Genomic DNA, 13,592 nt, shown 5'->3' on the forward strand with positions numbered 1-13,592 from the left:
AAGACTAGTCTCTGAGCTACAGGCACTCATGGCTGTTGAACCTTTTATCATTTTCCATCCAGATAGGGTTTCTCTAAGGACAAACCCCACTTTTATGCCTAAGGTAGTGTCCAGTGTGGCCCTCAACCAGACTATTCATTTGCCTACCTTTTATCCAAACCCACAGAATAAGGGTGAGAAACTTCTGCATTCTTTGGACATACACAGACAGCTGCGCTTCTACTTGGACAGAACCAAAGCTTTCATAAAGACTGAGCAACTACTGGTAGCATATGCTGCAGGATCACAATGAAAGGCCATCTCAAAGCAGACTATTTCAAAGTCACTGCATTCGTCTATGCTATTCTCAACATGGCAAATCTGTACCTAAGGGCATTAGGCCACATTTAACCAGAGCAGCAGCCACTTCAGCAGCCTTCCTCAGAGGAATGCCAACCAAAGACATTTTAGAGGCTGCAACCTGGAGTTCAGTGCATACTTTTACAAAACACTACCACTTACCTCTCTACTCCAAATCCAGGGCAGGCTTTGCCACTGCAGTTCTGCAGGGCCTCATAGCTGCTCCTAATTCTATTTAGTTCCAGCCACCCATCCTTAGCTTTGGTATTCAACCCAGTTGTAATGACTGCAGCAGTGAAACACGATGAACATAGTACAGTTGTGTACCTACCATAAATGTAGATGTTTGAGTGTATTCACTGTTGCAGTCCAGGTTACCCACCCACCATCCCCCTTATCTTTGCTGGACCTTATCTGTACTTCTTTATTTCTGTACAACCTAGGTGGTGTATTTGCTTGTAGATGAAGGAAACTTGTTACTTAGTGCATGTATGCTTATTGACATCTGGGGCACGAAAAACTGAAGAAAATGGCGTCAACCACATCTTTTATACCCCTGGCGCACTGACGTGAGAGAGGAGGTGACAGCAACCGACGCCGGACCTAGACTTTGGAATTCAGGCCGACTGCGGGTAGCCTGCCAGCAGGATAACCCAGTTGTAATGACTGCAACAGTGAATACACACTAACATCTACATTTATGGTATTTACACAACTGTACTTTCCTTTGCTCTTTTTGATTGCTGCTGTGGGATCTTTTACATCCATCTGAGTTCCCCCCCAATTCAAGCAGATGGAACCTCAGTTTAATATCTCATCTGAAGGACAACACTCAGGAGTACAGCACCCCCCCTTTTGTTGCACTGCAGTGTCAGCTATCCAACTACCTCATGTGGGAAGAGAACTCACAGCCTTCTACACCAAAGGAGAGTGTGCTACCTGTTGCACCACTGACACTGTGAGGAATCTGTTGCCCTTGAATATTTCCTTCAGGCTACAAGATCTTTGTAAAATGGTTCTCTGAACCAACCTGCTGACTTGCACCTTGTTTTTTTAACTGAGACAGAACAGTAGTACTCCTGTCACAAATCAGGTAACTTGGAGTCTGGAAAATATTTCATTATGTTTGCATGTTTCTGAATTTACAGCTGTTAGGTATTTTTGCATCACTGACTCTGTTTATGAAAATAGTTTTAGAAGTCAGTGACTCATAGCACTGTCATTGTGATTAGTATTTCCTTCTTTCGTTGGTTTGTATCTTCTGCTCACTAATATATTCAGTGCTAATATTTTTGAAATCATGTTTTTTTATAGATAAATACTGAAGAAGATGGAGAAAATGAGACGGACTGGCTTATGGAGGACATCACCTCACCAGGTGCCCAACCTGGTAAAGAGGGACAGGAAAATGGTCACATGACTACAAAACCTGTCAACTCTGAATTGCTTTCCTCTTTCCAGCTGGATGAACAAGATAGTGAAGACGAGCTTCTGACTGTTCCTGATGTAAAAATTAATTCAGCAAAGAAGCAGGATGTCAGAAGCACAAACAAGAAAAGTACTCAGAAAAAATCACCTCAGAGTGGGAATGAAGATATTACTAGCTTATTAAATGGAGAGAGGCAAAAGAAAGGAAAACTGCCAAACAGACAACAGAAGATGCACAACAAAGTTAATGTGGCATCATTCCATGATGACAGTGATGAAGATATGCTAAATCTTTAACAGTTCCTTTATGTGCCTACTCACTGGTGGAGCAACGAGACATTTCCTCCAAATCTAGGGACTTTGCATGTCAGAAACATGGAAAATATGTTTCTGTCACACAGTTTCTTATTATTTGCCAATTTTTATTTCAGAAGTGAAGGGAATATGATGTGTAAACCATTCCTGGTTGTTTACAATGAAATATAAATTAAGGCTGATGATTCATGCACTAATGTGCATTTAAATGACTAAAGTTCACGATGCACATGGCCTTTATCTCTGTCTCCTTATAGGCTCTAAATACTTGTGGGTACTGTAGAAAAATGTGAGTCCGGAATGTTTTCTGTACCGAACTGTATTAAGTGAAAATGTATTATTCGAGGCCATTTGAGTTTTATAACTTCACTTACTTCTCCTTATTTATTAAAGAAAAAAAACTCAGGTTTACTTGTTGATAAAGTCCTTTTTATAGCATTGTGATATTAACAGTGTCTACAATGTATGACATACAGTCTTTACAATAATTAAAAGGAAGCGGAAGGTAAAATAATTCACATGTTATTTGCCTGGACAGTCGGGCAACTGCTGAGTGCCCCGTTTATTTGAGAACGATAAAGCTGGAGACGAACTTGTATTTATTAAGACATCAAGCAATGCTGCCAAAGATTTATTTAAGTTACAGCTACAGCTTGTATAAAGATGGGAAAGATATTCAGTATACAGTGCATATGTTATTTTTGGCAAGTAATGTGTGCTTTTAATTTAATGTTAAAATGACAGCATCAGTGGTCTCTAGTAAAAGGCATTGTGAGATCAATCATTAATTCCTTTGAAAGACAAATCAGAATATTGAGTGGTCAAACTGTGTGCAGCTGTTATTTCACAGAGGAGTTGTCCTTTCCTGAGCAGCAAGAATTTCAAGATGTGTGGAAAATGCCCCCCCAACCCACCCACACACACACACACACACACACAAAAATAAATGTAGCAAAAGACAGCTTAAATGATAGGATCAGCTAATGTTTCCCTTACTTTGAAATTAAGTTCTGGCAGTCTGTAGAAGTTGTAGAGTGCACTGTTTGACAGAAGGTTGCAGTGCCATTTCTTAACCTTTGAAGTATTTTTCAGTATCATTTTAACAAAGATAGATGTGTACATAAAACACTGCTCTAGTGTAAGGCACTCATTAACTAAACGTATTAATCATTATAAACTAGTATTTTGTACAACCATCAAATTATTAGTGTATTAAATCTCAACGGAGATGACTTAAAATCAGCTGGCAGGGCTCTCTACAAGTTTTTTGCTGCCATTTATATTATGTTCTGCATGACAAATCAGAAAATTCAATTCTGTATAATTTCTCTTTAAAAGAAGTTAATTCATTCATTTTAAGGACACTTTTTTTCTTTTTTTATGTAACTGGTGTAGAAACTGTTTCTTAGGGGATAATGTATGTCCAATAAGCTCACCAAATTACCTGTCACTGTTGCCAAGACAACATTTAAATACATTTTCTCCATTTAAATCTAACATTCATTTAGCATCGTGATGTAAGTTTCCACGACCAGCAATTCCTTAATTTGTTTCTCTCTTTTTCTGGTAACATGTAGTTGAGTCACACCATGTGATACACCAGTCAGCAATCTTCTAGCTTCTCAGTAGCACATAATTTAAATAAGTTTTGCAGTTTATGGCCACTAAATGCCAGTGATTACCCATACTTGACTGCAGCATTCTGAATTTAAACATAAACATAACAAAATGTATGAATTTCCGATTAAGGAAATATCTTAATCTATGCATTAAACTATAATTTAGCCTTGTAATTTTTAAACTGTACATTTTGCCACCAGTACTAGCTAAACACTGTCACTGTCAATATCATAGGGTTCATAGGTCAATAGTTAGCCTTATGGACTTACTAACCTTCAAGAAGCTTGATTGTCATAAACCAGTATTGATATTGTGTACCTTATGTTTGCATTTTGGGACTATTTTTGAAGGAAGTTGATGACTGACCAATGTCTCAATATAAGGGAAAACTTGTTTCATAATCTTAGAAAGTGTTTAATATATCTGTCACATTTTTTCATTATCAATATTTAGTTTTAGTAGTTAGGGATCTTGCAAGTAAAATGGGAAACGTGATGGCCAAGAGGGCAGGAGCAAAAAAAAAAATAATAATAGAACCTTTTATTAAATCTGTTGCCGGATTTGTTTTTTTGTGCACCTTAGCAATTTTTTTTGCTCTGCTCTTTAAGGACTGTGTTCTGTCTTGTTTTAAAAAAAAGTTTGTGACATTTACTTCAATGTTAGTTTTTCTTCCTGTCAGCAGTTGCTGGTCTGTTTTAGCTCTTTGTTGACTGCAGCATTGTTGAAACACACTATACTGCTGTTAAATTTTCCATTGTGTATTGGTTGTTTAGTGTTTTGCTGACTAGCAGTTACAGATGGTAAAGATTTAGAAAAATATTCCAAATGTGAGCATAAAATTCATCCCTCAAGACAGGCACACCTATTATTAAGTCTGTCTTTAAGGAGAGCATTATATCAAATATATTTGTGAGACCTTTGATTCTAGAACTCTGACAGACAGGAAAATGAAGCTAGTTTTTTTCCTCGTGTACACTCTTGACCAGAAGGGTTTGCTTCCTGTACTGCTTCTCAAATGTCAACTCCTTCCCTACCCAGGTCTGAGAGGTATTCTAGCAGATCTCATGGAATCAAGGACAAGGATAAGAGTTAAGAATAAGAAACAGAGGCATAGGGAGGATAGGTCAGTATCTTCCAAGGACATTTCCACAGCACAATTATAACAACACAGTGGAAGAGCCCTCTTTCTCAGCTGTTCTTCCAATACATATTTCAAAACTTCCAGGCATAGTTGTGGCTAGACGTACTAGGGTAGGGTAGTGGACTTACTAGGTTAGGGTAGTGTAGAGTCAGTATTTGAGACTGAGCTTTTGAGATATTTTCCCTGCTATCCATTGCCAACCAAGTCATTATTTTCCTTCCTTTCTTAGCCACTGTATTGTGGTGGATATGCACTATATGGTGATGTAGAAGGCTTGACTAAAATTGTAGCAGGCAGCTGTCTTCTCCATCCCCCTCTGGTATGAGACTGAATGATAGAAGCACATCTTTGTTGCTGCCTTTCTCAGCTGCTTCTTCCAAGTTGTCCACACTGGCCTCTGTCACACAGCAATACTGATGAGACTGGTTAGTACTCCTGCAGGTGTCAGCATTGGCATTAGCAGAAGTGTTAAGGCCAGTATGGTTTCAGATTTAGGATTATCGCCATTCAGTCTGATGCCTTCTAATTTTGGTGGCATTGAAGCTGACGCTTTCAACATTATTGGACAGTCAGTGATGAGCCTGATGCTGACATTTGCATCTGCACTGATGGGTTTCACCCTTGAGCACACTGCATCATTGCTCTTAGGCCTGAGTTTGGCTTTGACATTGATTTACTCTTCGATATTGCAGGCTCTTCAGGTGTTCACCATGACACCTGCAGCTGTATCAACTTCAACCCAAGACCCATGTGCTCCATCTGGGCAGCAGGACAGAAGATTTGATAGCAATTGGTGCATACCTTTCAACTAACCCTGAATTTGCTCATGTTTTATCCTGCCTCATGTAAAGTTTTTGATTGGTAAGTCACCAAAGATTACATTCGGTCAGTAATGCCAGGCAGTACAGTCTTATTGTTCAGAAAATACATGCTGATGCAAAATCTGTTGTTCCGTTTACTTTTAAGTGATTTAGAATAATAGGACACAAAAGACGCTCTCCGGTGGTTTTGGTGTTATGATTTAGAGTAATATTTAAAGATTGCTCCTGATTTTGGACCTTTGTCTTACCATTACTTTGGGGGTGTTCCTGATTCTTCAGCAAGTTGCAGGCCATGAATGAATGAGATTGTTCTCATTTATTTCAGAATTGTCCAGCTTTTACCTTCTCTGAATCTTTCTCATGAGGAGAGGCAGGAAGCAAACTGACTTCCTGTTGGAATTTTCTACCCTAGGTACAGATAAAAGTAATTACAACTGTCCCTAAGTATGATCCCAAATTTGGAGAGATCCTTCAAATGGTAATCCAGAGGGGTGAGGGACCCATTGAACCCCATAATATCTCTTCAAAGGATCCTGCATGAGGCTTTTCAGTCCCATTGCCTTCTTTCTAGGTTGCTGTTCCTGCCAACATGGTGATTGCTCTTGTCGGGGAGGCATGGAAAGAAAGAAGTAGATGTGGTGGCATGTGTTCTTAGGAGGTCAGACAAGACCCTCTGCAACTCCCCAGGATTGGGGGTATTGGATTAGACTTCTGTAGTTGTCTCTGTAATCAATGTTGCATCCCTTAAGGCTCCTCCTCCTGCAAAATTCTGCTTAGCATCCCTCCAGTGTAAAGTCTAAGGTAGTGAGGAATTTAGGGAAGCAGTTATGTATCCTCTACATTTACATTAAGGGTGCAAAGCTACTTGTCCGAAATATTAGGCTGACAGTAAGAACTTAATGATAATGCATCTGAGTCACTGGAAGAACTGCTGGAGGTTAATCCTCAAACTAATATGCATTCACAGGTGGCAGTGATGGAATCTTTATATGATCTCACCATTCATTTGGCACATAACTCCATGGATGCTGCATTGAGAGCAGTAGATGTCAGTGCAGTTCTCTGCCATCATGCTTGGCTGTGCTTGAAAATTATTCTTAAATATTCTAAGGCAACCTTCCTTACCATCCCTATAATGGTTCCACCATTTCAGACCAAATATTAAGAGAAAAAACTAGGGTCATGGAAAAAAGGAAAACCCTCATTTTAGCTGACCCTTTGGTGCTTGCGCAAGGTATCCACCTGTAATTCTAGTAAACCAGGATCAATTAGCTACCTGAGAAGCTGGAAGGCCACAGGTGGGGTGCGGGGTCTAGGTTTAAGCAGCCAACAGACGTCTCAACTACCTTGCAGGAATGAAGGAATGATGTGTGAAGGCTGGAGAGCTGTACTAGTGTCACACAGGCATGTGGGGCAGGAATGCCCATACATGTGTGCATCATTGCATACCTCTCCTCTCAAGGGAATGGTTAAGTCATTCAAAAATCCCTGAGGTTATGAGTGAATGGTCCTAGATAAGGACACTTCAATCTTCTCTACCACTCCCCTGAAGATGAATCAATGTTTTGTCATCTATAAATCCTGTGCAGGGGGGAGGATAAACCAGGCAATCTAGAGGAAGATTGGGGGAAAGGAAAGATGAACCCTTGCAAATGGCCATTCTGACAAAAGGGTGTCAAAAAGAAATTTCACACTCCACTTTGGTTCTTCCCTAGGGAAACAGCAGTTTAATCCCTGAGGCTGGTTGGCTAGTCATCGTGCTAGACAGATGGATTCATACAATATTACAGAGAAAATATACTCCCTTCCATTGTTTGATATTACAGCCCATCGAAAGAGGTAGGCAGGAAGGGTGGTCTTAAACCTGTAAAAACAACAGAGCCTATCCAACGGTTTCCACCAGAGCAGTGAGGATCTAGTTATTACTTCAGATTTTTTTTGGTTACAAAGAAGCAAATTACCTCAGAACCTTACTAGATTTAAGTAGTCACAACAAATTTTACCAAGCTAAAGTACTTGGTGGTTTTGGTACAGTCAGCCCCTTACCTTTCAGTCTGAAGAAGACTAGATATACTCCATGGACTGTCAAGATCTCTGCATCCACATAAAGATCATTACAGAGTCCACGAGGTGTCTTGTGTCTCCATGTAAGAGCCAGTCAGTTTTAGTCTCCTCTATTTTGTCTTGCTTCACTTCTCCAGGGTGGTTCCAGTGCATGGTCTGTATTTGCAGTGAGCCAGAAGTTGATTCAATGCATTTTCTTGCCTGATAGACTGACTCCTAAATGATGCGACTGCAAAGTAGTGAGTGGTAATACAAGAGTCTCTTCAGTGTTTCAGTCCTCAAGAATTATGATAAACACCTCAGATTTCAAGATGTACCCATCACAGATGTTCACACTCAGAGAATGCTGCCTGGATAATTTGTCATGCAAGGTCTACAAAGTCTCCATTGCTACCATCTCTGAAAGTCACAGCAGCACTTTATTTCAGTTACAAGTGTCATGGTAGTGACAGTATAAATGGTTATCAAAGCAGACAGTCAAAGGTTCATGGTCATTGTGAGAGACCAGTATGCACATCTAAGTTCTGGAGATAAAGAGGAGAAGGAACGGTTGACATAATGGTTAAGGTGTTTACCTTACAGACAGAAGGTACAGGGTTCAATTCTCACCTTTGATGAGAATTGACTAGGCTTAAAATGGCCCACAAGGGCAGCTAGCCTAGTATTTACCTATGGACCTCAAGCCACAGGTCTTTCATTAGCCACTCACCACTTATGGTGCATTAACCATACACGCTATTTATAGAGCCATGGTATGGTAAGTAAACAAACAGAAAACAATTTGTTCTTATCCCCTATGTTAAGTTAGGGTATGGGACTCTACTGTGTCAGTCAATCAGTTTCTTATAACCACTCTTATTCCTGAGGAGACCAGTTTTCTACTGGATAGGATCAGTCATTGCCTGTTAATGCCAGTTGTGTGGTGCCTTAACTTGTCAATAGCATGGAATATTTTCCATTGCTGCAGAAGGCCCTGCTGTAACCTGATTGCATCTCTGAGAAGCACCACATTGGTCAAATTCTAATTCCTGATCCCTCTTTATGATCCATTTCCCAGGAATGCTCCTGTCTAGAAATGGCTGTTCAGATCCCTTCATACTCTCCTTCATTTGTACTTATCCTGAATTCCATCAATAAAGTCAAGCAGAAGTCCAGAGTCTTACTCATAGCCTCATTCTGGCCTCAACAATTCAGCAAATGTGGCTCTGTTTTGGCCTCATCTTTTGGAAAAGTCTCTGTCTCTAAAGCCCTTCAGAACCCTGTTGATTCATCTATCTGGTAAACCTCATCTTGAGCATTGCTGTTTGCTTTAACCACATGGTTATTCCAGTTCCAGTAATGACTAGAGGTGATTCTTGCCCTCCTAGTGTCATCCAGAGGTCCAGCACCAGGAAAAGGTGAGAGTTGCTAGACATACTTTTCTATTTGGGCTGCTTCTAAAGGATTAGATCCCTCATCAACTCCAGTGCCAGCTTTTCTGGATTACTTCTCTCAAATCTCTGACACATTCATAAGTTATTTATCAGTTAAGGTTTACCTTGCTATCATTTCTAACTTCATAAAGGATTCCATAACTCTGCTTGTTTCCTTAAAAGGTCTGCAAAGTTCTTTTCAAGGGTGCATTCCAGATTAGACATTTATTTAAAGACCTGGCTCTTCCATGGGATATGTTCCTTATACCTTGAAAAATTTATTTTACTTCCTTTACAACCTGCTCCTAAACTGTACTTAAAATACATGTCCTGGAAGACTGTTTTGCTAGTGACTATTACCTAGAATTATTTCTGGACCACAGACCTTATGTTTGAAACCCTCAAAAATCATTGTAAGCAAGCCTTTCCTTCATGCCAAAATAGGCATGGAAACAAACTGTAATCAGCCATTAATTTGCCTGCTTTTTTTGCATACTATTCCAGCAGAAATTAATACCTGCTAAACTGTATAGATGTGCACGGGCAGCTAATATTTTGTTTGGACAGAACTAAATCAGTCAGAAAAGATGCCCAATTATTTAATTTCCTTCCAAAAATTGGTCTACAAAGTTTTGAAGTTCACTATCTGCAGATGGCTTTCTAACTGCATTAAATTTGTTATGAAACGCACAAAAAATTACTGCTTTGCCCTTTCACATTTAGCCAGAGCAATGACTACCTCTCAGGCCTTTTTTAGAAATGCATCCTTGGATATTTTTTCAGCTGCTGCATGGGCTTCTCTGAATATTTTTATAAGGCCGTGTGAGTTGGATGTGGCCTGTATTACTTTGTCCTCCTTTTTTTGCCACAGTTATCCAAGGTACAATTTCCAGTAGGTCCACCCAGCAGGAAAGCTAGGGACGCTTTCCTGCTTGTTAACATGGATGGATCTCCACCTACTTTACTGTCAGTTTATCCTCATTAACATGCCTGCCTTCTCCCCGTACCTCTCAGCTGTCCCTTATTTTGAGTTAAATTTTAGCTCTGTCCCTTTTAATCCCTCCAAAAAACAGAGACTTTGGAGAAAATGTGCATTACACTTTAATAAAGACAATAATTAGATGTACATCTTTTGCTTCAGAAAATGTATAATAATTTGCATACCTCATGTTAATAGTGCTAATATTTTAAGTGTCCCTATTTCAGGGTTTGTCCCTAATTCTGTTGAGATCTGTCCCCAATTCATTGAGAGCTATGCCTCCCCAGATCCCCAGTAAGCATGGTGTAGGTGGTTACTAGTCTGTAGTTTTTTACTGATGTGCTTTACTTTCAAGTATCACACATGGGAGGAGCTGTATTAGAAGCTTTAGGGGGTAAAGGGGAGGAGCTGTAGCGTATGTTGGCAAAGCCTGCAGTTACAGTCCTGCTCGTTAATGTATATGGAATGACTCTCTGAACACATATACTAACTCCAAGATTGCCATGCCTTGCAGAAAAGGAAATATTCTGAGTAATGTCTATCTCTGACTTAGTATATCTAAGTCCGTTATTTCGGACATTCAGTCTCAGCTTTACAGGATCCACTGTAGTGGGTGCTGGCATTTGAAATGGTTTACCACTTTCTGTCCTTCATTCTGAGTATGACTGCATGAGGGTAACATATGTAATATGCACATGCTTCCACACAATTTTGCAAGGATCTATTAATTCTGCTGAGCAACTTACAGCCTTCACTGGAGTGTTTGCAGCTTGACTTACTCTAAGTGGATTTTTGATCAAATTAGACTATGGCTGTTGTAATAATGTTCAGATGAGGAAAGGATAAAAACTGCACTATTCTAACTATGATTGCTGTATTTTAGCAACTTTTATATGTCAGCAATCTATATCACATGAACTTTTATATCAATATGCTTGTTTTAATCTTAATTATTTGTAGAATTTCTACAAGGAATCATGTCTACTTAGAATACAGTGTTGACATCCAAAATGAGCAGAGTAGGACTAAAAGGTGGTACTACTTACTAAGCAATGAGTTTTTTTTTTAATACCACTTAGTTTAAAGTAAATGGGAAACGGTCTGCTAAAATGACTGCATTTCTGCTCTAGAGATAAATGGTTCCTGAAACGTCTTGCTGATAGATTGTGTTTGCAGTTGTTTTCCTAATGTTTCATATTTTGGAGTATGAGAAATTGGTTGTGCAGTGTTGTCCTCTTGGGTAGTACTTTTGCAGTCTAGTTTAACAAATAGCTTTGTTTCATAAACACTTGGAAGCTGAGTCGTGATCCAACTAAACTGTAAATTTCAGCTGTTCCGTACCAGATTATTCTTAGAGTTTCCCTTTGTCTGTTTTTCTTTTATAGGGTTTGCTTTACACTGGATTCAGCTCTAGTAAAAGAGTGGATGACGTATAGATCCCCAGATCTGAATACTTAAGACACCTTGTATGCACTGGCATTCAGTGAAGATTACAGATGCATTGTATAGTAGCCTTAATTTGCACAATGAATACCTGTATTAGACCAAATAACTGTGGTACTGCATGAATAGTGAGAAAATATTACACAAGAACATCAGATCTTTATTCATTCTGATGTCTGACAGTCAGCCATTTAAAATAGTTTTACTGTATTTTATCACATGTGCTGAAGCCATATACTGGCATTTGCCCTACTGCTTTTGCCAGTATTGGAATTGGCTACATCTTCCTCTTAAGATCATCACAAATTAAGAGTATGGTTATGTTCTGCTGGTTTCTTCCAGATTACTTCAATACAGTACAGATGTGGTGGTACATTGTTAAAATGACATTTGTTTGTGATTTATGTATTCTTGTGGGGTTGACAGGTATTTGAGTTTATCATTTCAGAGGTACTGTATATACTGTTTTTGATTTGGTGTTTTGTTTCATTTTGATCAGCCTGATGTAATATAAAGTATTTCATATTTCAATAAAATGAAATAAATTATTGAAGCTTTTGATTCGCTTATTTGTGCCTTCTCAGTCCTGGTATTATTCCACTAAATTAAAAGAAATGCAGTACAAACAGTAAGTACAGTGTATGATAATTCCAGAGTAGTGTAATGTTGTTTGCAGACAGTGTACAGATTCCATCAGTAACAGACACACTGTGACCATATTTATTTGGCTAGTATTATTTGGCCCTATTAATAGTGCGGTGGTGGTGCTGAGGTAGCGTTGTCACCTCATAGCAAGACATTGTCCCGTTCAATTCTCAGCTAGAGCATCTTCTATGTGGAGGCATACTTGAATGGGGCGTGCCTTCGTTGAAGGTTGTGCGTCAGGGCTAGTAACCCGGTACGTAAAAATCCACTACCAATCATTAGCGAACCGGAGTTCCGCTGTGGCGACCCCTAACCGGGAAAAGCCGAAAGAAACAAACGAAGATCACCTTTAACAGACAGTGACAGAAGCCTTCACGCAGAGTAAAGCTTTTTCTTTAAGGTTAGTTTTGTCCCCTAATTCCTTTGGAAGTGGGTTTGCTCTAGATTACCATATTATAAAGAGTGAAACTGAATTTTCAGTTACTCAGTTCTGCTCTAATAGATCTGAAATTGCTTTTGCGTACATACTTATTTTCAGGAATCTTTGCAACAATTTGCTTTAGTAAAATTAAGTTTGTAAATTAATCTGTATATCAGTAATTTTACTCTCAACAGACCTGGAAGCCATCTAATGTCTGCAAGAAATAAAAAAATATATTACTGCTTATAAAGCAGATGATATCTGTAGTTTTTGGAACTGCTTGGCAATTACTGCTAAAGTAACTCAGAGTTCATATTCTAGGATAGGTTTGGCAACAGCCAACCAGGTGAGAAGCAGTGTGCAGCCTTTTTTAATTTAATGCGAGAAATTTAATACCACTTCTGAGTACTCACTCTTGAATACCTGTAGATTTGCACTGTTTCCAGTCAGAACTTATTTGGTTCAGTCATGTGAGACCACTTTGTATCTCACAATGTTTTGGATTTCAAACAGCATAGTATAACATCGACTTTCAAGATATTAACTTTCATCTCCCATTGATGCAACCATTGGCAAATGCAAGTTAAGATTAGAAGTAAGTTTGAAGTCAGTTTCTCTGTCACCTTTATTTGAGCATCAAGAATTTGTGTGTGAATAATGTTGGCCCCTGTAGCATCCCTTTTTTACAGGCAGTGGTGACTAGAAAGACTTTTATTTTATTTTGAAGACAGGGTGGCCCCAGTGGTGCAGTGGTTAGCTTTGTCGCCTCACAGCAAGAGGCTCTCCGGTTCGATCCTTGGCTGAGGTGCCTTCTATGCAGAGTCTGCATGTCCTCCCTGTGGTCGTGTGGGTTTCCTCCGTGTGCCCCGGTTTCCTCCCACATCCCAAAGACATGCTGTAAGTGGACTGGACACTCTAAATTAGCCCTAGGCGTGAGTGTGTGCATGTGTTTGCCTTCTGTGAA

The 13,592-nt window shown here is 39.3% G+C and overlaps 1 protein-coding gene across 1 annotated transcript in view; it reads left to right on the plus strand.

Annotated features, from left to right (window-relative positions):
- The window catches only part of IGF2R (insulin like growth factor 2 receptor), a 2,372,344-nt gene extending 2,360,224 nt beyond the window's left edge, over positions 1-12,120 (plus strand). The window contains exon 47 of the mRNA XM_044074918.1: positions 1,654-12,120. Within this exon, the coding sequence (XP_043930853.1) occupies positions 1,654-2,064 (411 nt within the window). The 3' untranslated portion in view covers positions 2,065-12,120. The remainder of the gene's footprint in view (positions 1-1,653) is intronic.
- Positions 12,121-13,592: the final 1,472 nt, after the last annotated feature.

Source organism: Protopterus annectens, chromosome 1.part0, assembly GCF_019279795.1.
Source record: "Protopterus annectens isolate FY-2018-M chromosome 1.part0, PAN1.0, whole genome shotgun sequence".
NCBI classification, from domain to species: domain Eukaryota; kingdom Metazoa; phylum Chordata; order Ceratodontiformes; family Protopteridae; genus Protopterus; species Protopterus annectens.